A 25,810-nucleotide genomic window follows, 5' to 3' on the forward strand; every position below is an offset into this window, starting at 1 on the left:
TCACCCCCTTTAAAAAGTGGGGTTACAGCAGCAGATTTCCAGTCCCTCGGGAAGACACCAGTTTGGAGAGAAAGATTAAAAATGCAAGCGATGGGCGCTGCGATAATATAAGCTGCTTTCTTTAAAAATAATGGGTCTAATTCATCCAATTCAGCAGACTTACAAGTATCCAGGTTGAGCAATTCCTCGAGTACCTCTGTCTCCTGTATTGACTGAAAGGAGAAGGAGGGGGGACCTAAGGCAGGTGAATGAATAACAGATGCCAAGTTGACAGGAGAACAACTAGATGTACCAGAACTATTCTCGTAGGCACAACCAGCATTGACAAAATGTCTATTGAATTGATCCACCATTCTGGATTTATCTGTGATAACAACACCATCATATTTAATTACAGTAGGCAAACTGAAAGAAATGTTTTGATTTTCCATTTTTTTGATGGTATTCCAAAATTTTCGGGGATCAGGACCATTAACAGTCAAATGATGTTTAAAATAACTCAATTTTGCCTGTCTAATAGACTGAGTACATTTATTTGTCATAGCCCTATATGATTGGCAGTCAGATATATTATTAGATGTCTTTGCTCTACGCCATAAAGTATGTTTTTGGCGAATAAGCTCAGACAAATTTGGACTGAACCAAGGGCTAAGACGGTTTTTTACTCTAATCTTTTTAAGAGGGGCATGTTTGTTCAAAACAGTTCTGAACAAGAATTTAAAATATGCCCAAGCCTCTTCGACTTCAGGAATAAGCCCAATTCTGTACCAGTCCATATCAGCCAGGTCATACAAGAAAGCCTGTTCATTTAAATTTTTCAAAAAACGTTTGAAAACGAGCACAGGAGGGTTTCTTAAGGTGGTGCCCTTGCGAACACAGACTATATTACAGTGATCACTAAAGCTTTGACAGAACACTCCAGATGTATACCTCTCTGGCCTATTAGTGAGGATAATATCAATTAATGTACCAGATTCCATAGTCTTGGTGTTATATCTTGTAGGAGCCTGCACAATCTGGGCCAAGTTTAAAGCATCCAGTTGCAATTGTAAGGATGATGGAGGCTCAAACATATCCCAATTCAAATCCCCTAACATAATAAACTCAGAGGAGATGTAAGGAGCAATTGTTTCACTTAAAACAGTCAAAGCACATGCAGGAGCAGAAGGCGGCTATAACAACCAGCTACAGTGATAAAAAAGTTTTTGGATAAAGTGATTTTTAGAAGTATTAACTCAAACTGTTTAGCAACAGATTTTGAGGTAATTACAGAGCACTGTAAATTATCCTTACAATAGACAACAACCCCCCCACCTTTAGAAATTCTATCTTGACGAAAAATATTGTAACCAGGAATGGAGACAGCAGAATTGGGAATAGATTTCTTAAGCCATGATTCAGAGATGACAAAAATATCAGGATTTGCAGTGTGAACATATGCGGTGAGCTCAGCAACTTTAGGGAGAAGACTACGTATGTTCAAATGCATTAGTCCAAGACTTTTACGATTACAAAAACAGTCAAAAGTTAAAGAATGTATAGATTTGTTTACCAAATTATCAGAAAATGAACAATCAAGTGGCCCGGGATTTGAATGAATATTCCCTGACATCAACTACAAAAGAATAATAAGACATCTCTGTCTAAAAAATTTGATGGTAAAGTCCTTATTAACAGTCTTACTAGGATGAGGAGGCACGGAAAAATTGTCGTGTAGGGCCATGATGCTGATTATACGAACCATATTGCTAGTCATTTCGTCTAGTTCATGTGTATTTATGGGTACACAGAGCAGTTGAGGTAAATCAGGCAGGTTATTTGTGAACCTGTCTTTGGTGGCTGGAACAATAGTACTGCCCGGACGATAACGCAGAGCCATTTAGTTAATATTAGTAATACGCAGCATGCACGATGCAAGGTAGTGGTCAGTTACAGGTACAATACCTATAATCAGTAAGATCAATTCCATGTGATATAATTAAATCTAGTGTATGATTAAAATGATGAGTGGGCCCAGTGATGTTTTTCTTGACTCCAAAAGAGTTTATCAAGTCTGTAAACGCAAGTCTTAACGCATCATTTGTATTATCAACATGAATGTTAAAGTCTTCGACAATTAGCGCTTTATCAACATTAACCAATAGGTCTGAGAGGAAATCTGCAAATTCTTTTAGGAAATCTGTATATGGCCCTGGCGGTTGTCGGAACTCAGAGTCCCCTTCTGAGTGGACACATCAATGGGTGGACTGTAACATCTGCCAATTACCTATATCTCCCTTATTGTACTCACTCAAGAATTAGCCTTAATGAAGAATCGCCAGTCGTTGGATGAGAAGGAACAAACTTCTTTATTGCAAAAATAGTACAACACGTTCCAATGAGCTCAAGGAAGGTGAGTTACCCAGACACTTCTGTTTTCTGAGACTCTGCATCCTGTTTTGGGATGTCTCCTGACCCCTGGCCTAGTTAGTAAACTATTATATAGAAGCCCTCGCTTCCTCTATTCGCTTTATTTTGTACTTTTTATACCGACTTGACAACGCGTAGATTTATTTTCTGCTACATGAGAGTTTTGCTTTACTCTCATTTTGTTGTTTTATGGCTGCAGCTATTATATGATTAAAATGCATCTTTGCTTGTTTATATTTCCTGCTTATACTTCCTAGATTATGCGTGGTCTGTATGGCCACCTATGTTTGATTAACTTGTACCAAGAGATAACGCTTCTAACATATCTTGCCCTAAAGCTAGCTTTAATGCTCATTTATACTCCCTTGGTTTTAATTTTAATTTTATTCTCTGTTTAACTGTCTGCTCTTGCACTTGTCCACCCGCCCACTTCTTCTCCCTTCCACGCACCGTGTACCAGACCCCTATTTCTGATAAGAGTACACAAACCATAAACTCCTTATGTCCCCTAATATAGTCAAAGCTGGCTACTAAGCTGCCCATAAGCTAATTAAGTGAATTTTTTTATCATTTTTCTCGACACGGTCTATACACAGTAGACAGAGCAAGAGATAGGAGAGATTTCTTTTGCATATCTAACAGTGTAACATTAAGCAGAAGTATTTCCAATGAGTTAAACCTGTATCCTGTTTTCTGAGTAACACTGAGAATATCACTATATATTACTGCAACACCGCCTCCACGACCAATCCGACGGGGCTCATGCTTATAACAGTAGCTTGGTGGAGTAGACTTATTTAAACCAATATAGTCATTTGGCTTGAGCCAGGTTTCAGTCAAGCAGAGTACATCAAAACTATTCTCTGTGAGCATTTCATTTACAATAACTGCTTTGGGTGCAAATGATCTAATGTTTAGGAGCCCAAGCTTTAAAAATTGTTTTTGTTCATTTATTTAACATTTTTCCGGTTTAATCACGATCAGATTTTTTCTAGATCCTGCATTAAATTTATATTTTGATCTCACTATTCGGGGAACAGACACAGTCTCTACAGATTGGACAACACAAGTACTTTTATCAGTTAAGTGGGTGGAACAAAAGTCACCATAGCAGTTATTTGAGATTTGACTTACTAGTCATATGGAGCGTAGTGTCCTGGAGATGTTGTCTGACAGGAGTTCCACACCGACTCTGCTGGGGTGCAGGCCATCAGCACTATAAAGCCTAGGTCTCTCCCAGAAAAAACTCCAACTATTAACAAAGAGCAGTTTCTGTTCTTTACACCATGACAATAACCATGCATTTAAAGCAAAAAGTCTACTGAACCTTTCATGTCCACATCGATACGTGGGAAGTGGTCCTGACACAAAGATCGTCGTCGCGGGCGATGTGCTGCGGACCATCTCGATCAGGCTCCTGAAGCGAAGCGGTTGCAGGTGGAGATCTCGAAGACAGGAGGCGGTGAAGGGGGAGAGGTCCTCGCCCCGGGCCTGGCTCACGTCTTCCCCTGCTGGTGCACCCAGGATCCATGGTGTCCCGGTGCCGGAGTGGAGGAGATCTGGGAAGAAACACCCGGAGTAGAGGTGGTGGGAGTGTTAGTATCGCACTGTATACTTACCCCAGACTTGTGAGCGTCAGCTTCAAAGTATAGTTCAGAAGGATGCACCGTCCAAATACAGTTTCAGCCTTGAGAAAAAGAATGGGTAGAGGCAGTTAATTGTGGCCTTGTGCTCTGAAGATGGGCAGGTGTTGCTAGATCCTGTTGATATCTGAAGGAGAGCAATTAATTTTTATCAGAACCTTTACAGAAGTAAGTTTAAGTTGGAGAGCAAAGAAGAGAATGCTTTTTTGCCTCCCTACCACAGTTGTCTGAATTCAATTCAATTTTATTTGTATAGTGCTTTTAACAGTCGACATGGTCACAAAGCAGCTTTACAGAAAAAAAAAACAGATTCAAAAATTATATTGTAAATATGTGAATTTATCCTAATGAGCAAGACAGAGGCAACGGTGGCAAGGAAAAACTCCCTGAGACCATATGGGGAAGAAACCTTGAGAGGAACCAGGCTCAACAGGGAACCCATCCTCATCTGGGTGCAACGGATAGTGCAATTATAAATAAATGCCTTCTATTATTGTGTACTATACGGACAAATAGTGCAAATGTGCAACCAGTAAAATCAACACAGTTTTCACAAGATGTCCGGTTGGTTAAAATCTATCCAGTGTCCATTGATGGAGTCCTGAGTATGAAGGTGCTTGTGGCAACTGCAACCCCAAAGCCACCACAGGAATCGCAGTCCCAAGCCATTGCAGTACAGCTCCCCATATGAGATCCCCAAACCATCTCCACAGCCCCCAGGTGGAAACATCCCCAGCAATCCATACAGTTCTTCAGGTGGTCCATATGGGGCCACCCCCAGCAGCAGCGAGTGAACTCGACTGATGAGAACTCCAACCAGAAGTAGGGCATCAGAATGGGTCAGGCAGGTCCGGAGAGCAGAAGGGGTCAGGATCACTGGCATCTCAGAAATAGCATGTATAGCTCGACAGAGAGATGGAGAGAGAGGGAGCGATTGTTAGGTGAGCTTTTGTCCTCTAATGGTTAAGGACAATGTACTTTGCATGCAGAGTGCAAGCAGGGACTCCGGCAGAAACTAGCTATGACAGCATAACTAAAACGGAGAGCCAGAAGCTAACACAGACATGAGGGCTCCTGGGACATAAGGCAGCCAGCCACTCCACCGTCAACAAACCTGAGTGAACGCGTGAGAGTTCATCACAACACTCTGTGCCTGTGAACCCTCCAGACCTGCCCCTGTACCTAAGAAAAACCTATTCACAAAAGGCTTGACTAAACAAATATTATTTCAGCCTAGACTTAAACACTGAGACTGTGTCTGAGCCCCGAACACTAAGTGGAAGGCTGCTCCATAACTGTGGGGCTTTGTAAGAGAAAGCTCTACCCCCAGCTGTAGCCCGCACTATTCGAGGTACCAACAAATATCAGTGTGCAATATTTTAATGTGCAATACCGTCACACTACTGGCAAGCTACACTATTCTCAACCAACCTGTACTTATGTGTACACACCCCTCTCCTTTTTTGTTTTGTGTTAGGATTTTTGCTTTAGCACTATTTAAGCCATTTATGTACAGTGTATTTAGTTTAGTTTAGTAATTCTGCTTGTATTATAGTGTTTTTGTATATATAGAGTCTATTTGATTTTGCTACCTCATATTAGAATAGTTTTTAATCTATCTTGTTCTTGTGTGCATACTCTTTCTGTACTGTACCCCTGCTGTTGCTAAATGCAATTTCCCCACTGCGGGACAAATAAAGGAATATCTTACTCTTACTCTTACTTACTCTTAAATAGCCTGCACCTTTTGATCTAAGTAGGTGTGGCGGATCATAAAAAACCAAAAGTTCGCTCGGGTACTGTGGCACGAGACCGTTTAGTGCTTTATAGGTCAATAGCAGTATTTTATAATCAATACGAAATTTGATTGGGAGCCAATGAAGTGTGGATAAGATAGGGGTGATGTGGTCATATCTTCTGGTTCTAATGAGTACTCTAGCTGCAGCATTCTAGACTAACTGTAGCTTGTTTATGCTCCTACTGGAACATCCAGACAGTAAGGCATTACAATAATCCAACCTAGAGGTAACAAAAGCATGAACTAATTTTTCTGCTTCGTGTAGTGACAATATATTTCTTATTTTAGCAATATTTCTGAGATGAAAGAAAGTGATCCTAGTGATATTATCTTCATGAGCTTCAAAAGAAAGACTAGAGTCAATATTCACACCAAGGTCTTTTACTGCTGCACATGATGAAACAGAAAGACCATCCAGAGTCATTATGTAATCAGAAAGCTTACTTCTAGCTGTGGTCCTAGTACAAGTACTTCTGTCTTGTCAGAATTAAGTAAGAGAAAGTTAATAAACATCCAGTTTCTAATGTCTTTTACACATTCCTCAATTTAATTAAGCTGGTGTCTGTTATCTGGCTTTGCTGAAACATACAACTGTGTGTCATCAGCGTAACAGTGGAAGCTAATACCATGCTTACAGATAATTTTACCCAGAGGTAGCATATATAGAGAAAAGAGCAGTGGGCCTAAAACAGAGCCTTGCGGGACACCAAGCTTTACCTTAGTATGAGAAGAGAAGTCTCCATTTACGTTTATAAACTGATAACAATCAGTCAAATAAGACCTGAGCCAGGAAAGGGCCGTCCCCTTAATGCCTACTGCATTTTCTAGTCTATCGAGGAGAATAGCATGATCAATAGTATCAAAAGCTGCACTAAGGTCAAGCAGCACAAGCAAGGAGACACAACCCTGATCAGAGGCCAGTAGTAAGTCATTTACAATTTTAACCAGTGCTGTCTTTGTGCTATGATGAGGCCTAAATCCTGACTGATACATTTCATGAATGTTATTCCTATGTAAGTGTGAGCATAGCTGCTGTGCTACAACCTTTTCTAGGACCTTGGAGATAAAGGGGAAGTTTGATATTGGTCTATAGTTAGACAGCTGACAGGGGTCATATATATATATACATATATATATATATATATATATATATATATATATATAAGTATCTTACTATTAAAAATCAATAATAATTTCTAAGATTTAATATAAACATAATTAACACACCTTAGGATAATCAGGAATGAAAAATGATTTGAATTCTAACCTGAAGAACACAGTTTCCTTGAGCTCACGCACAACTCAGTTCAACAAGAGCTGATTAAACAATGACCAGACATTATACATTTAATAATAAAATTAGTTTTAAAACCAAATATTTATTGTAAAATCATTACATTTGAACCTCCCTTACCATTTGTGGAGCACTTTTCACTCCAGAGTGAGTCAGAATGAGTAGGGCCAAGATCTTCAGCATACTCTTTTTCATACCCCACCAAGAGCTCCTGTCCCGGGTTAATGGGTTGACAGCAACAATATAGAATCCCATCTCGATACTGAAACGCCACAAGATTCTGCTCTTCATCATTACGTGCACAATTCCCGTACACAGAGAATGAGTCAAAGTGGCAGAAAAGAAAAGAATAATCTCAGAAATGGGAGTCAGAGTTAGAGAAAGCAGTAGGGAAATATCAGTGACAGGAGAAAGACAAAGTTTTTCCAACAAATCAAGACCCATAAAATCAATGACTAAGCAAAGGACCAAATAACCAAAGTATTCCTCACCTCATCCAATTAGCATACATTTCTCTCTTAGCATCTCTGTATTCCTATATATGTATATCTGCAAAAATGTACATTTTATACATTAAATGAAACTATGCCTTCAAATCAAAGGAGATATGTATATACAGTTCAAGAGCTTCAGTTCAGGTTCACATCAAACATCAGAATGGGGAAAAATATGTAATCTCAGTGACTTTGACCACGGGCTCAAACCAAGAGTAAACATTCAGAGCTATTCACTGTTTAAACAATCAATCTAACAGAGCACACCTGGGCAATAGGAAACACCTGTCAGTCACATGTTCCAGTATGTCATCACTTGAAAAATGGGTGGGTTCAAACAAAAGGTGCCTTGTTTTAAGTTGTTTCACACATCTACATGTAAATATCAGGAAATGAAAGCTGAAATTCTGATCTATCATCTCATATTCATTTTCTGATCTCAAAACCAAATGTCTTCAGCATACAGCAAAAACAAAAGAACTGGCCTTGCCGTTCCAATACTTTCGGAGGGGACCATATAGGGTTAGGGATAGAAATAAACTATTCTTGTACTTATGCCATTTGTTTATGACAAATTTAGAAAAACTCACCACCCAGGAGTATCCACTGTTAATGGCTTCCTCTCTGTCTACTGGTTCTCAGTCTGGCTCAGTCAGGGACTCCCATGGGAACAAGAGTATCAGGGATGAAGAGTGCCGGATCATGAACCTCACACTTGTTGAAGAAAAAGGATTTACAAACCTCACAGTCTGGAAGGAAAGAATTTTTAATAAATAAAATAACAAAAGAAATGCAAGATGAGTCTTTATTTTCACAAAACATTAAAGTATTTTCATATTTACATGCTGCTTTTAAGCCTAACTTGCTGTGCCTCATGCTTATTTTCACTCTATGAGAGACAAATATGGTAGCATTTTAACATTGCGATGTGATGCGATGCCTAGTTCCATTTGAAAATCATTTGTTTGAATTTCAAGCAATATTTTATTACTCATGCCTACAATTCACTCCCCAATAACCTCCAGAGAATCTCCTCCTTCTTTCACAGGCAGAGTTATACAATGGGAAAGCAGCACAATCGGTTGGAATACAGATAGCTGTGGGTTTGCATTTGTTGCCTAGTCATGTTGTTGAAGTGGTGAAGTGCCAGAAGTACAATAAGTAGTGTTTAGGGTGGAATAATCAATGACACTGAGCTCCAGGATTGACTCTAGTGTGCACTAAGATCTTACAGAGGTAGTCTTTGTCAGCTTCTTCCTCTTTAATGGAGATAACATCAGGCGTGTTGTTGAGGTCGTCTCTATGGTTGTAGATGCTCAGCTTCTGCTGAACTCAATATAACAGGTATAAAAAGATGATGATGATTATTATTATTGTTATTATTATTAGGAAATAGTAAACAACAATATGTACGTATTCATGTAAACAGTATGCTTTGGGTCATTGTCCATCTGCACTGTGAAGCATTTGGCTGAATGTGAGCAGATAATGTTGCCCTATACACTTCAGAGTTCATCCTGCTGCTTCAGATCATGAGCAGTTCCTTCTCTTCCCCATACTCTTCTCTTCCCATCATTCTGCTACAAGCTGATCTATTTACACAGATGAAGTCTTCTCTTGATAACACCTACCACCTACCTAACTTCATCTGTTCAACTGTTGTGAAGGGGTTTTTCTTCACCAGGAAAAGAATACTTCTGTCATCCTCCACAGTTGTTCTCTGTGGTGTTCTTTCGTGTTCTTGAGCTCACCAGTGTGTTCTCTCTTTTTAAGAATGTACCAAATAGTTGATTTGGCTACACTTAATGCTTTTGCTATCTCTATGACGGGTTTGTTTTGATTTTTCAGCCTCCTGATGGCTTGCTTCATTGGCAGAGACCACTCTTTGGATTTCATTTTAAGAGTTAATAGCAACAGATCCCAAATGCAAATGTCACCCTCAATCAATGCTAGACATTTTATCTGCTCACCTGTGAAATAAGTGAAATAATGAGGGAACAACACACACACACACACACACACACACACACCTGTCCATAGAACATGAGCAGCCAACTGTCCAGTTAGTTTTGGCCTCTTAAAAAAAAAAAAAAGTACTGTAATGCCTACACCAGTCACCTGTTTTGGATGTAAATACCCTCAGGTTAAAGCTATTATTAATCCTATTATTATTATTATTATTATTATTATTATTATTATTATTATTATTAATGTCCAAATATTTATGGACTGGACACACCTTTGCACAATACTGTATGCTATTATATGAAATATTAAGCATACAATAAACCTGGTCAGAAAGTATGATTTAGAACAAGTTAAAGTTATTTTAAAGTTATTTAAATGCTTCTAAAACATAAACAAATAAAACAGCTCCCAGAAGCCGAACTGTAAATCACTCCACTGCGGATACAGAGTGCACTACATAGGGGCCACACGTCATTACATCATACCCTATGAAGTGCACTTAAACAGGGAGCACAGAGGCGTTTACAACCCGGACACTAACCGTTAGCCGAGCAGCTTCAGTGTAACTTACCTCAGGTCTTACAGCAGGACGAGAGTTTTAAAACCTCAAATACTGACACAAGACAGACTTTTTATTTATAACTCTACCGAATCTGTAATCTGTAAAACTCTGTAAGGAATGTTTTAGTGTGAAAATGACTAGTCCAGGCTGATAATTCATTCGTTTAGGTGAAGAAACAGCAGCTTCTTTACCGTCTTCAAGGTGATGGCGGTTCTGGTGCATTACTGCCATCAAGTGGCCGTGTGTGTGTTTGTGTGTGTGTGTGTGTGTGTGTGAGTGTGAGAAAGAGAGAGAGAATGAATGAATGAATGAATGTGTGTGTGTGTGTCTGTGTGTGAGAGACCTTTTTTGACTTTTTACAGTCCTTTATTTGAACAAGTCACATTATACATGGTACAATTAGCGTGACTCAATAAATAAATAAATAAATATTAAAAACATTTCAATAAATTAGGGTAAGTGTAACAGTGAAAAAATAGAATTATGAGGGTTAATTGAGCTCAGGTGCCAAGCAGAGTTCTCCTTCTGATACAGAACATAGAGCTTTCTCACAACACCACACTGTCTCAAACATCTGCAGATCATTCATACGCTTGTAGAAATTAAAATCAATTAGAATTCTTGATTTTGTTAGTCTACAGAAGACTTTTTTCGCATCACAGTCTGTGTTTTGTGCCATTTTGTTTCTTCTGGTCAGGTAGATTGCCATTTTAGCCTGACCAAAGATAAAATTAATCATTTGGCACTTAAATCTGTGTCTCCTGACATTTAAAACCAAGAATAAAACACTGAACAGTAAAATCAACATAAAAAGACCTTAAGATGCTCCGTAAAAACACAAACAATGACTGTAGTCTGGAGCAGTGAATAAAAGCATGAAAAACAGTTTCTCTCTGTGAACATAACAGGCAGCTCTGTAAAACATCAGGGTTTAAAATAGAAACACAAGAGTTCACAGAGATAATACCATGTAAAATCCTCCATTGGAGGTCGGCAGCTTTTTTGGTTAATGGTGGTTTGTACAGTGCCCTCCACTCTGGTTTAATATCATCATTAAAACCCAGTACACTTCTCCATGGGGTGTCTCCCCGCCCACTCAGCTTTTTCTTATTTAAAACCTTAACACAGGCCCGGTAGAGCAGCTTCCCCGACACTGATCCAAAGTCCATCTCGTCGAGGTCAGGAGCGATGTTCAGCTGGGGGAACGGTCCCTCCTCTGTAGGTTGGTGGTCTGGTAGTTCATCAATATTCTCGTGCTCCACCACATCACCAATCGCTAGAACACATTCCTCAACACTCGCCGCGCGCACACACACACACACACACACACACACACACACACACCGTGCCGGCGAGTCAAACTTTCATACAACTTCGTATTGTTCGGAGTCGCCATGCTTCTCCAATAAGCCACACACACACAAACACACACACGCACACACAGCTATTTTCCTTTCACACACACTCACACAATATATATATATATATAATGATTCCGAGATGTTTAGGCGGAAAAAGTTAATGCCGGAAAAAATTGGCAAAACGCCAACCGCTCTCGCGCGCTCTACACGCCACACTCGCTCCACCGCCGCGCATGCGCAGTGAGAGAGAGAGAGAGTGAGAGAGAATGAATGTGTGTGTGTGTGTGAGAGAGAGAGAGAGAGAGAGACAGTGAGAGAGAATGAATGTGTGTGAGAGAGAGAGAGAGAGAGTGAATGTGTGTGTGAGAGAGAGAGAGAGAGAGAGAGAGAGAATGAATGTGTGTGAGAGAGAGAGAGAGAGTGAGAGAGAATGAATGTGTGTGTGTGAGAGAGAGAGAGAGAGAGAGAGACAGTGAGAGAGAATGAATGTGTGTGAGAGAGAGAGAGAGAGAGTGAATGTGTGTGTGTGAGAGAGAGAGAGAGAGAATGAATGTGTGTGAGAGAGAGAGAGAGAGTGAGAGAGAATGAATGTGTGTGTGAGAGAGAGTGAGAGAGAGAGAGAGGTTTAACAAATCTTTATTATTACAATTTACAACCGTACATCACCAAACCATATCTCAAGATAGATTTTTAAAATTCAAAAATTCAAAATCAACAAACCATCATCAACTGTACATAAAACATCATTAACACCCCAAATACCATAAAAACACATTTGCGCATTTGTGAGGCTATAATATGCAAATTCTACAGAGGTGGACAGATTTGTTGGTACCCTTACAGTTCTTTGAAACAATGATTCATTGCTCCTGAAAAGTGATTAAACCAAAAGCAATAGTCTCATATATACCTGCCTGCCCATAGTGTGTGATAGATTAAACCAATAAAATTGTGAAGAGAAATGACTTCTTGGTATTCCTAAAAAAGATTAGAAATCACTGCATTCTAATCACGTTTCAAACTAATTGTTTAACCTTAATTAGTGTCACAGGTGTCTTCAGTCTTTGTAAAAGCCAATCAGCCTATTTAAAGAGAGAAAACAGGCCACTGTGAAGGTTGGTATCATTGTGTGCACCACACTGAACATGAACCAGAGAAAGCAAAGGGGAGAGATGTCTGAGGAGATCAGAAAGAAAATTGTAGATAGCCATCTTAAAGGTAAAGGCTATAAGACCATCTCCAAGCAGTTTGATGTTCCTGTGACTACAGCTGCAAATATTATTAAAAAGTATAAACTCCATTGGATTGTAGCCAACCTCCCAGGACGTGGCCACAAGAAGAAACGCAACCCCAGGTTGATCTGAAGGATTGTGCGGATGGTAGACAAAGAGGTAAGGAAAACTTCCAAAGCCATTCAAGCTGAACTCCAAGGTCAAGGTACATCACTAGTATCTATACCTGGAATTAAAGTTCCACTGAGATTCCTTCTTATCCTACACAGCAGTGGCTCAATAACAAGACTATATAATTGCCCCCAAAGTGGAAAACCTTGCCTAATACCCCTCAAATACAGGTATTGGTGCACTTAATCCTCCACCCGCTTTGACAGTCACAAAGGCTTTAGAATACAGCAACTGAACATAAGATATAAATTGGTCACCAAACCCAAAATGCTTTAGAATGTTAAAAAGATGCATGTTGTCAACTCTATCAAATGCTTTCTCTTGGTCCAATGAGAGAATACCAAGGTTGGAATTATTAAGCTGATTAAGTTCAGTTACGTCCCTTAGTAAAAAGAGACTGTCCATGATTGATCCGTTAGGAACACAGTATGTCTGGTCGTTCTGAACCAATGAAGCTAGACAACATTTGAGCCTATTTCCTAAACACTTTGAAAGTATTTTATAGCCCAAACACAACAAAGATATTGGTGTCCAATTTTTAAGAAGTCCTAGATCCCCTTTCTTCGGAAGCAGGGACAGGATGACCTGGTGACAGCTTGTAGGGAGTGTCTTATTTTCACTGCTCTTCTTCCAGCTGAGGTAATTCTCTGAGTAGATCAGAAGCACTTTCTTATTCATCCCTCTCGGCGCTGTATAACTGTCTAAAATCCTGCCGCCAGCTTCCTTATTTCTACAGGATCAGATGTTGTAATTCGTTCAGGATACATTTGCTTTTGCTGCACACTTTTCCTTTCAAGATTAAAAAAGAATGAAGTAGGTGAATCCATGTCCTTAATTGAGCAGACTCTTGCCCTTATTCGTGCTCCCTTTACTTGCTCTTGTAGAATTGACCCAAGTTCTTTCTTCTTATTATTCAAAAGTTCATCCTGCCCTGCTCCATTATTATTTAGAGGAGCACTCTCTAAGAGTTGAGAGAATGAAGACCTCTCACTGTTGCTTTCGACATTGATGTAGCATGTGAATTATAATTTTGACAAGAATATTTTATGTTTGTGTGACGGAGCAGTACAAGTTTAAAACACAAGTCCAAGTTCTTTTAGATTCCGACTACGCCACCCTAGGAACTACACCCAGGGAAATGTTCAAAATACCTGACAATGGAGTATTAAGGCACACAGGTTCGTTCCTCCTATAGAAAAGGTAGGCAAGAAACATGGTAACAATACAAAATACAAATCTTTATTAACACACAGTATTAAAAAAAAAGCTAGACACTCTAAAATCACTGAAGTAGCAGTAAATAAAGCCACTGGCAGCACTACTTCAAATAACACAAATGGAATTCCTTATATAACTTAAGGAAAAATAAACCAAACAAAACAATCTTAAACACCAACCCATAGGGCTGAGGCACCCAACTGATGGAACAATCACCTAGCTTGGTTTTACAAGAGCGCACACACACACCTAGTTAAGAGCACAATGAGGTCATATGACTGAATACCCTACCTTTGGGTACATCCATTTCTAGAGGGTCTAGGGACTAAAGAAAGACACGACTGCACTACAGGTGACACACTCATTGCATGTATCAGTTGATATTTTCAATGAAAGACTTCCTTAAAGAACTGACTCATTACCTTCAATTTGGGGACAAACACAAACTCTGCTCAATTCAAACTTTTAGGACACCAGTTATACACAAACTCTAATGAAATCATAATTTTAGGACTCTATAGTGATACACAAATTCCACTTAATTATACTTTTAGAGCTGATGATACAGTCTTTGGCTAGACACCTTTCAAGCTAGTACAGAGATACTGGCATAACAAAGCTTGTTTTTTCCTTTAAAGGGGTCATGTCATGAGGAATCAAATTTCACTTGATCATTTGATGTGGACTGTACTACAGCTGTACTACTGCTACTATGCATTTTTCACAGTCTTGCTTACCAGGGTCTTTGCATTTCTTGATGAATCCCATCATGTGCCTTTCTACAGCTTTTACCTCTTTTTCCTCCCACTTCCGCTTTGGAGGCTTTGAAGAATCTATAACAATAACAAATAGAAAATATTTGTGCAACTAAAGTCAATATTAATTCAGCATGAAAACATTCTTCTTGAGACTGTAAGTGTAAAGATATTCTGAGAGTCTTACAGATTAGTTCAGAACCTGACAGAAAAGAGCCAACTTCCTGATGTTTATTGATTTATTTATCTGGTTAAATTTAGGCTGTTGTTATGGCCCACATACCACCACGGCCCACTCCCCTCGAATGGACCTTAAGCCGCTTGCCTAAAGAATACCAGAGCCATGCCTGTATCTTCTGTCATGTCCCTGGAATCAGCCCTAACTGTCCCATAACACTGCCTGAATCCCCATGTGTAACCCAGAAAAGAGCCAAACTGCCAACACCTTTACATAAAACGCACCCACAACTTATCCACAACCCCCAAAACAGCCATAACTACACCAACATTATCCCATGCTCCAAACTGAGCCTGAATGCACCCTTAGATAATATTTAATCATTGTGAAATATATTAAAACCACACGCTTTGAAAATATAGTGTTTTATTAACACTGAGGTAAAAATCCCAGCCAGATACAGGAAAATTAAAACAATGGGAAATAAGAAACCAATAACATAACAGTAAGAAAAAAACAAAAGCAAAAGTCATAATACAACAAAAACTAAGCAAAGTGTTCAATAATAAACAAGGCAAAATAAAGTAAAAGTGTAGAGTGCACAAATCAAAGAAACCAACCAAAAATATAAATGGGTAGTCGTGAATAAATTAAAACCTCAAACAAAAAAGTGTAAATGGGCATAAACAAAAGAAACCAACAAACAAATCTGGTTACAAAAGACAAACAAAATAATATATATTTACAGATGTGCAAAAAAGGTTGCAAAAATAAAACTAGAACAATGGGAAATAAGATAAACCAATAATAACAGAAGAATAAGACTACATAAAAGGAAAATAGTTACAAGAATAACAGAGATTAAAAACTAAGCAGGAAGTAGAAATGTTTCATAAACCAATAATGCACATAAACAACTAAATGTGCACAAATAAAGTACGTGAAACCAAGAAACAAAAGCTGGTTATAAAAGACAAATTAAATCTATTTACAGATGTGAAAAAATGTAAACAAGTTGATCAAGACCGCAGTAGATCAAGACAAAATAAAAGCAACAGTCACAATATAATAGAAGTATAACAGTAATTAAAATCTAAGCAATAAAATATAAATGTTAAACAGCAAAGCAATAATGCAAACTAAAGTAAATGTGCATAAATCAAGTGAAACCAACAAACAAAAGCTGGTTAGAAAAACAAATATATATTTTTACACATGTGCAAAAGCATAAATTACACAATAACAGAAAATTAGTTATTTACATGAACATTTTGCAGTGGTGCTGTTCTTTTTCTGCCACCCTCACGATCACCAGCAAAATAAAACCACCTTCGAATAACTTGCTCAACCTCCAGCTCAGTCATTTGGGCACAAACTGGATTTCTTCTTACAGCCTCTAGAATAGGAGCATACAGATAGAGTTAGAAAAATTACATTTAAATCAAATGTATAATAAATAAAGCATATAGTAAAATATAGTACTAAAGAACCGAGACATTAAACATTCATTAATGACATGAAAGTCATGAAAGTTCTACAAAGACTTGCAACAAAAGCACTTACCAATCACAACACTTTTAAGCTCCAAACTTTGGAATGGTGTTTTTCCATTTACACCTCTCCAGCTGATGGTTTTAGCAAAGTCATTTTTAATTGCCTGCTTCATTATTCTCCAGACAGTGTTCTTCAGATCCACGCCACCCAGCAATCCAAGTTCCAGTACCTGAAATGGTTTTAAGCACGCTTTTAGTCCTTGAATACTTTTGAATAAGGATTAGTAATTATACTACATACAACTTATCAAAAATTCAGAAATGAACTCTTTAGATCAGTTTGCTTTAGATTGATCACACCCAATTTAATTAGAACAGTAATTAGAAACAGATATGTAAGTGATAACAGTAGGCATTAGGGAACTGCGCATAACCATTAGTGTTACCTACCACTTCTCGTCTCGTTTCCGGAGAGGATCGAAGATCACTTTCCAGGGAAGTTAATGATCTTAAATCTTCAATTGGAAAACGTTTTGGAGTTAAGTGGTTAGCCTCAGTGATCTCCCTCACATTGTTTTCTTTGAGATCCTGAACCATTCTTACAAGGTTTCTTTGCTGCTCCATAACAATTTCTAGTTTTGTTAAGACGTCATGAAGAAGTGCTGAAACATTAAAACACAGAAACTGTAAGGTTACCACACCATCCCTTGTATGACATCAGGCTTACACTAACAGTGATTATGAAATCAGAAAAACTCTTCCATGCATTGGTGCCACTGCTTGGTCTCTTTTCAGGCTGAGAATTCATTTCTTTCTCCAAAGATTCAAGCATCCTATCGACACGCCTAGCCGCCCTTTTGCACAGGTTTTTTTGCTCGCTTCGCTCACTTCGCTTCACCCACAAGTTTTCCATTATGCACTGAAAATGAGGACTGTGAATAACTGCAGCACTTCTAGCATAAAGCAAATAAAAACCAACCACAGAAAAGCTACGAATGAACCAACAAGCTGATCGAGTAGTGCGCTGCTGAGAAAGACTAAACCTTAAAAGTTGAGATTTCTTAAAAAAAAAAAAAAAAAGCTTTTACTTACCTTGATGTAGTAAAATTCGAACTTTGAAGTGGGAGATACTGGGCTTCCTTTCTGCCATTTACATTTGTGTATATAAAACTTACCTCATAATATTAGAAGATTTAGCATAAAAATGTGACTCTTATCCATATCTTTTTTTTTTAATCAAAATGAAATAGAACATCTCTTTTCCTTATATTAATTTTAGATCCACTCAACATAGTAAATAAATATTCAACCTCAATCCAGAAAAATTGAACATGCATACATTCGAAAAAAAGATGCAAAACAGTCTCTACATCCATTCCACAAAAAACGTAAAATTCCGAGAGATCAGCTCAGGATCTCCTGAGAAACTGGTTAGTTGGATAAATTCTACGTATAATTTTAAAGTAAATTTCACTAACTTTATTTGTGACACAGAATTTGTTATTATAAATCCAAATCAATCTCCATTTGATATTCTCAAAATGGTTATTCCAGAAGTACAAACATCTAAAAAATGTATTATTAAATTGTCTATCTTTGATATCAATACCGTTTAATAAGAGCTCTTTTTTAAATGTTGATTGTTTAGATTCACTGAAGCCCTTTAAAAGCCTCACAAATCCTACAATACTGTATTCACGTGGAGGTATCGGAATACCAAATTTCTCTCAAAATTCAGTATATGTAAGTAAATATCCTTCATTATTTATCAACTGTGAGACCGTTAGAATATCATTTTTAGCCCAATTAGTATAGAAAATCGATTTGTTCGCGCCGCATGAAGTCGAACACGTCTATTTTTTGTTGTAGGCTGAAGACATGGTGCACTCTGGGAAAAGTAGTCCTTTTTGTAAAGCGGATTTAACACTGTAGATGCAAATCAACTACTATTTCCAAGATGCATTGCAGACTACGTCATGGTCAGACGTACAGAGAAGGGCAGATTTCAGTTGTTACGACGTTGAGTATAAAACATTGTCTCGATATAATCTCAATTCATTGTTTGAAGGAATTGTGAATACTCGTGAAAAATTGTCAAGCATTGATTTGGCTTATTTTTCTCGCCTTTTTATTTGTTGAGATGTTCCTAATGTAATATAATTTATATTGCCCACTGTGAAATCCTGAAAACCAATTGAAATAGTTCATTTAAGTGCTATATTTTATAGTATATTTTATTAATTGATTAATTCATTTTATTATGACTTTTTACCATCCCACAAAAACGTTTTACTACTGTAACAGATCCATGAAGGTTTGTCTTTGTAACTTTTTGTTTAGTTGTAGATCTTTATTCTCGGATTGATATCAAATGATAAAGAAGCAGATTGTCAGACTGTATCTCAGTATTTGATTTGTATTTGCTCCATTTTAGTGAATAAACCATTTTACTGAATAAACCTATATGAAGTTGGTGCTTTTAAAACAATATGAAAAAGACATTTCCTCACAACCGTTCAGGTATAAACTCTTAAACATCTATTCAGTCAAAGTGTGGTTCCAACCTTGATTCAGTCTTTTGTCTTAGCAATGATGCTGCAGCCTGAAGCTTCCTTCATTCGAAACCATTTCATTATTGTTTTGTTTTTATTCTGCACATTGACACCTTGTCTGCTTTAAGTGCCCTTCAAGCTAATCTTGTCTACAGAGCCATCAAGTCTTCTTTTCTTTACAAAAACACATATTACCTCCTTACAATTCATTAGAATTCATTTGTTTCATCCCTCATTTTAAAATAATTTTTGATAAGTTTTTGCCCTGGAACAAATATTCAATCATTTTAACTACATCAAGCACATTTTCATTATTTCAATTGTTTTGGACAAAATGAACTTTTTATTGATGTATGACATACAAATGAAGCACTTCACAAGATTTCTTTGGCTGTAAAGCTGTTTCTTTACTCTTTGGCTAACCAAAACCCAACCAAAACCCACCCAGGTTTGCAGCAGACTGTTTTCTTTTTCTGGTGGACCAAACTCCAGCCAAGACTCAGCCAAAAACACTGTGCCACAATTAAACCAGAAGGGCCTAAAGTAAGCCAGATCTCGCCCAGATTCTGTTGCTATCTGGGCAGATAAGAGCAATACATCATTGGAATCTGGAAAGGGTCTACTTTTATTTGTATACACTCACAATAACAACAAAACGCTGTGCTTTTGTAGAGTAAAGAAAACAGACAGGGAGCGTTCTCTGTCTTCTCCGTCTCTGTCACCTCTCTTCACAGACACATAAATAAAACCCCCTGAATCTCAGCGAATACTTGCCTCAAAGACGTGAGAAATATATGTCTAGAAAGCTTGAAATGTCTACTTTGAAATGAAACAATTCAAGTCGAAGACAACTAATCTCTTTTTATGTAATCGGTATGAAAGTAAGGAGTGGTAGGGTTTCTCCTGTCTCACCTCATTATAGCTAATGTGATCCCGCCTCGCACTGAGCGCGCTGTTCATATGGAAACGATCTGAGGTGAGCCAGGTAATTATGTACACGCCCCCGAGAAACGGCATAAAACGTCAAGCTTCATCACAGAATTTACTCACTTCTTCTGCGCGTTTGGATGATGGCACGCTACGCGGGTGAAGAAGCACTCCGGCTGGTTCTGGACAGCGACGAAGAGATTACTTTCTCCTCAGAGGAAGAATGTGACTCGGATGATGAACGTTTGCATTTTGAAGAGCGACTGGACCCAGCGGAGGATATCATTCCTGACGAGTAAGCCCTTTATTATTACCTTCATCATTTACAATGTTGCTCGGCTATATATATATATATATAATGATTAGCTATATGGTAATATTATTTGTGGTTGATAGTGTTAGAATATTGTTTCTTTGTTATTGGCATTCTGTTTTCTCATCAAGTAGGCATATACCAAGGTACTGTGAAAACTCAATGCTAAATAAAGAGCAAGTGTGCATTCACTATTTAACAGATGTTACAGATGTTAATTTGATTTATTTACTTTATGATAAAATGTGTGCTATGTGGTAATGTGTGTTCTTTTTTTCTATAAATTAGTACTAGTATCAGTGAACATCACAATAATGTTAATAATGTAGTTTATTTGTTTTTTTTGTTTTTTTTTTATTTCAGACGTGAGAAAAACAGTGCAAAAGAACCTGTGGCAAAGAGAGCCAAAGCAGATAAGCAGCCCACTCTGTCATGGAACACCGAGACTGATGTTGACGTGGCTCCACAGGCTCTGAGATTCCTGCCCACACGGCAACCTGGACCACAGCTAGACCCAAGACCCTGTGATGCACACACTCCCATGAGTCTGTTCAAAATGTTTTTTTCTGCAACCGCTGTGTCAACTCTGTGTCGAAACACCAATGCTCAGGCTGCCAGGGCACGTGCAAAGGGCCATAAATATAAATGGACAGACGTCAGCATCAGTGAGCTGTACTGCTACATTGGGCTACTCTTCTACATGGCCATGGTGAAGTTGAGGTCCGTCAGAGACTACTGGCGGCAGGATAGTCTTTTCTCTATTCCTTTTCCTGCCACAATCATGTCAAGGGACAGATACCGCACCATTTCATGGAATCTGCACATGAGTCACCCAGATGCAGAAAAGGACAATGACCGAAAGAGGGGAACAGCTGAACACGACCGTCTTTTCAGGGTCAGACCCCTCATGGACACTATCCGGCATGCATGTAAGGCCATCTATCATCCAAGACAAAATTTGGCAGTGGATGAAAGAATGGTGGCATGCAAAGCAAACACAGGAATGACTCAGTACATGAAAGCCATACCAACCAGGTGGGGCTTCAAGTTGTTTGTTCTTGCGGACTCATCAAATGGATTGTAGGAATCGAGACTATCAAATTAAGGAAACTAACTGTCTCTACAACCACACAGAGAAACACAGAACACCTCGACCAAGAAAAGAACCGAGCCGGAGTTGGAGCTGGAGCTGAAGCTGGAACCTGAACAGAGCTGGAACAGCAAGAGAACCTGCCTCAGAAGGTCCCAAGGCTGGCAACCTCGAACTTCGCCTGAATCAAGTTTTCTCCCAGCCGTTCAGACTCCAGCCTCCCTCTCCGGCGACGATCCATAACTCCTCTAACATCCTCCAACCGACTAGAACCTGCTGACCGACACCAACTCCTTCCACTCATCACCCAAGCAAAGCAAGTATTGATACCTCCCAACTTCATTTAAGCTGGTGCAGTAAACCTAAAACCCTTTTTCATCAACTAATGCTGATACAGAATGATGGCTCACTCAGGTCAGGGTCTAGTAAAATGGTCATGCATATGCTTCAGAACTCAACTCTCTGGTTATTATCACTGGTTCTTCTCATGTCACATACCCACATGTATGAATGTGTATGTCTGTGTGCGTGTTGATTGTGTGTGGTAAGTTAGGATATGTGTGTAGTAGTTAGGATATGTGTGTAGTAGTTAGTAGTAGTAGCCTGTGTCTGTAGTAGCTTAGTACAATAAAGTCTCGTCTATGTTCAAGGTGATGTTGTTCTGTGATTTCCTGCTCACCATCTGAGTTCCTAGGGTGCCCGATCTGTAGTACCGTGCTCTATAAAGGTTGTCCTCAAGGGAAGTTATTACTGTCGACGGCCGCAACCGTAATGACTTGCCAGAGTGCATAAGACGCCTCGTCAAACCTATTTTGATAAAATTCCCTAAGATAATCAATATTACTGATTACATTAATAATCTTTACGTCATAATGAGTATAAGACACAACTAAGTCAACATCTAATGAGCTAAAAGTTCTTATATAATGGTGGAGAATACGTCAGCTTAATTTAAATGAGCTAAACTTTCCCTACAGGATATACTGTCGATTTTGCTGTGTACACGGGAAAGAACAAGGCCATGGACTGTCATATGATGCTGTGACATCTCTGTTGGACCGTAGAGTTTTGGGCTCTGGGTACCATGTATACATGGATCATTTTTACAATAGTCCCAAGCTTCTAACAGACTTGTTTGCTTTGAAGTTTGGTGCATGTGGGACTTACAGAGACAACAGGAAGGATTGCCCTCGGAATGCAGCTAACTCACTCACCAAAAAATCTGCGAGGGGCTCCATCAGGTGGATTCGAGATGGACATCTTGTGTTTGTGAAATGGATGGAGACACGAGAGGTGTCCGTCTGTTCCACCATCCATGCTGCTCATACAGGAGACACTGTGCAGAGGAGGGTGAAAACACAGAATGGATGGAGGACAAAGAGTTTTCCACGTCCTGCACCTGTGACTGCCTACAACCAGCACATGGGGGGCGTTGACCTGTCTGATCAGCCGTTACAGTACTACACCACACAGCACAAAACAATGAAGTGGTACAGAAAGCTATTTCTACACTTCTTGGACATTGCTGCCACCAATGCCTTTATTGTACACAAAGAGCTTTATGGCACCATGAGCCACAAGGAGTTTATGGAACAACTAATTGCAGAGCTCTGTGGTGTGTCACAGAAAATAACACCAAAAGGACCAGTGTTGACCATGTGCCAGTTCCAGGAGCTGAGCCAGGCCTCAGATGCCACTGCTGGTCGCCGGATCTGTGTGCTTTGCAAAGCGTGGTAAGAGGCAGGACACTCCTTGGAAATGCCAGGCATGTGATGTTCACTTGTGTGTTCAGCTGAAAAGGAACTGTTTCCTAGAGTGGCACAAAGATGTATAGCTGTTCAATTCTGTGTACTATGTGAGAGAGTAGGTTATACATAGGGTGGAAGAGTGGGCTTTTACTATATTCTAAATAAACTACAAACAAAAAATATATACATTTCTTTTGTCCTCACATTCTTTTTCATAGCACTTCCCTCTCAGCCACATTCCTGACTGAAAGGCTCATTATGCAGGTCATTATGTGGGTCTTTGTCTTCTTCTCAGGTGTCAATCACATTATTATTCATGATCATCCTCTTGCATATGCCCTTTCGAAACAAAGTGTCTTCGAAAATTTAAATCAGTATATTGTTTTCTGTGAATGAGTGAACAAGATGATTATCACATCATTTTGATGCAAAAATTCTAGGCTACAAGATTCAGTTCTCAAAAGTCTTGTGAACCAATGTGTTTTATGGCCTTATTTCAGTGACTTAAATTTGAGTTTTTCATTAACCACGCATAAACACTGTTTTCTCAAACACCATCATTTATAAACATCCTGCTCACATATTACTGTAGCCCAGTTTGTGCTGGTTACAGTGTTATCAGACTTTAGCCATTAATATGTTTAACAACATGTAGTGTGCTTTGCCAAAAGGCAGGTTTTTGTAGATTTCAAGATAAACACTATTTAACTCACCAGCTACGTTTGACATTCCATCCTCAATGCAGTGTCTTTTGGGGGTTGAAGAGGTCAGAACATCCATCTGAAAAACAAGAACAAACTAAAAGTGACACCTCATCCTCCTAATTCAATTCTATGTTTTTGTATTGAGGTCCTAGTGGTGGTTTTGTATTGGACTCCATTTTACTGAGAGGTGCTTTTAATAGCACGAAGGTTACAAGTGTTTAGATCATTTTAAAATGGAAAATTTAAAAATTTACCCTCATCCACCTCTCTTCCTTCTTTCTTTTTTCTCTGTGGGACACTCACAGAAGTCAATGTGGAACTTTCACCTATAAAAGATAACAGTAAATAATACATTTGATCTACTGTTGCAAGTTGTTACCTTTACACTATTTTCACTACCAGAAATGACCACAGTCAAACACATTTTTAAACAAATCCTACTCCAGTTAGCATTAGGAAGTATGTAACGGTAAAACTTCACTAATTTTTGGGGGGATTATTTTAAACAAGTACTGCATATATAAACACCACCAATGGAAACTGTAGTACACACTACTCACTACATGAGCACAGTGAACATAACAGCTCATAAGGTGTACTGTGTGTGTCTGTGGTTTCCCTAGAAATGTGTTTCTATTAACTGATGTTAAATGAGTGTTATTGTCCAGCTGTAAAAGACTGTACAGCCAAAAAAAAAGTCAGTGGAGTTCTCGTAACGATGGCTCCAGTGGCTAGGCCACTAACAAAGATGTATGACTACAGAATACAATTACATTGGCAATAAAACAGAGTGCAGACATACCACAGACAGAAGAGTCAAGTGTGCTGAGGTTCTTCCCCCTTAAGATCTCAGTGCCTTGCTCCATTGCAAACAGAAGCTTACTTATCTTGACCATTTGAAATGTTTTGTCAGTCTGTCTGTAAGTCACAGTGAACTCTGATGTCATGCCCCACGAACCTTGCAACTTGCTCCAGCTCTTGTTCACTAAGATCTAAGATCTGGCAGAGTGCAGGAACCTATTTTCTTAATTTAGTTGACCTAAGGAATTCAGGGATTTCTGCTTTGCTTTCTTCTGCATATTTTCACAGACAGTCACATCCACGTGTGTTTGTCAACACGCCAGGTCTTGCAAAGAGTTAGGGATTTTCAGCAGGAACACCAGCTTCTTCTCTCCTTTTAACCAACAAATCCATTGACTCCTTCATTCTCTCCATCAAGAAAACTGGAACCTTCTTGCCCCCTTTTTCCCCCTGATTTCTATGTGGGTTAATAGCTTGCTTAGCTCCTTTTCTAATGGTGACAAGGTTTCATAAATGTCCTCATTAATGACACTTGTGCTTGCTTTCTTGTAGGTCTCAAGAGTTAAGCGTGACGCTTCCCCTTCATGCCGCTTGTTGAAGATAGTGACCTGTGCCAGAACAGTCTCGTTTAATGCCTTGTATGCTCCTGTGTCAGTTGCCCTCTTGCTTCATCTTCTACCATCCTGAGATGGTTTCTCAGAGCAATCCCATTTTTGGTGAGGGGAATGTCATCTTTATTCCATCTTTTTTCTTCTATGGTTTGTTGAGCAGTGACAAACACTGATCCTCCAGTTTTTCTCCAAATGTTCAAAGAATTTTTTTGCTTTCTTCTCTGCCAGATCATTGTCGTTCATAAGAGTTTGTCCAATCAGGACCTCCACAGCCCCTTTACGACAGAATCCAATTTAGACTGCTGTTGAAGGTTTAAACCGAATAAGACACTTTGCAACATCGACAACAAACGGAAATTTTGATGGTACACACAAATCTTCAAGACTTTTGACAGTCTTGTCAGCCAAGCTCCCTCATTCTTAGTGCAATATACTGGTGCCTAGACGTCACACGACCATGTTTTGCATACACTGATTCACCATATTTA

At 38.9% G+C, this 25,810-nt stretch overlaps 2 protein-coding genes across 3 annotated transcripts in view; one reads left to right on the plus strand and one right to left on the minus strand.

The window, feature by feature from the left end:
- The window catches only part of LOC117599786 (uncharacterized), a 62,937-nt gene that overhangs the window by 21,900 nt on the left and 15,227 nt on the right, over positions 1–25,810 (minus strand). The window contains exon 1 of one of the 2 annotated variants that reach the window (XM_053242211.1): positions 3,544–3,852. The exons of the other annotated variant lie outside the window; for it this stretch is intronic. The gene's annotated coding sequence lies outside the window, so the exon portion shown is untranslated. Of the gene's footprint in view, positions 1–3,543; positions 3,853–25,810 lie in introns of those variants that run through there. 2 annotated transcript variants of the gene reach the window in all.
- On the plus strand, positions 20,078–21,718 carry LOC128321719 (piggyBac transposable element-derived protein 4-like). The gene is made up of 3 exons (XM_053242213.1): positions 20,078–20,350; positions 20,732–21,403; positions 21,503–21,718. Exons 1-3 carry the CDS (start codon positions 20,196–20,198, stop codon positions 21,699–21,701), a joined length of 1,026 nt encoding a protein of 341 aa, XP_053098188.1. The 5' UTR covers positions 20,078–20,195; the 3' UTR covers positions 21,702–21,718.

The sequence above is a fragment of the Pangasianodon hypophthalmus genome, chromosome 19 (genome assembly GCF_027358585.1).
Source record: "Pangasianodon hypophthalmus isolate fPanHyp1 chromosome 19, fPanHyp1.pri, whole genome shotgun sequence".
Lineage (NCBI taxonomy): Eukaryota > Metazoa > Chordata > Actinopteri > Siluriformes > Pangasiidae > Pangasianodon > Pangasianodon hypophthalmus.

Excerpts from the sequence above, each read along its gene's own strand:
- LOC128321719 (XM_053242213.1), top strand. The coding sequence starts at position 20,196 with ATGATGGCACGCTACGCGGGTGAAGAAGCACTCCGGCTGGTTCTGGAC. Across the intron at positions 20,351-20,731 it reads GAGGATATCATTCCTGACGA|ACGTGAGAAAAACAGTGCAA; the intron begins GTAAGCCCTTTA and ends TTTTTATTTCAG. Across the intron at positions 21,404-21,502 it reads ATGAAAGCCATACCAACCAG|AGAAACACAGAACACCTCGA; the intron begins GTGGGGCTTCAA and ends ACAACCACACAG.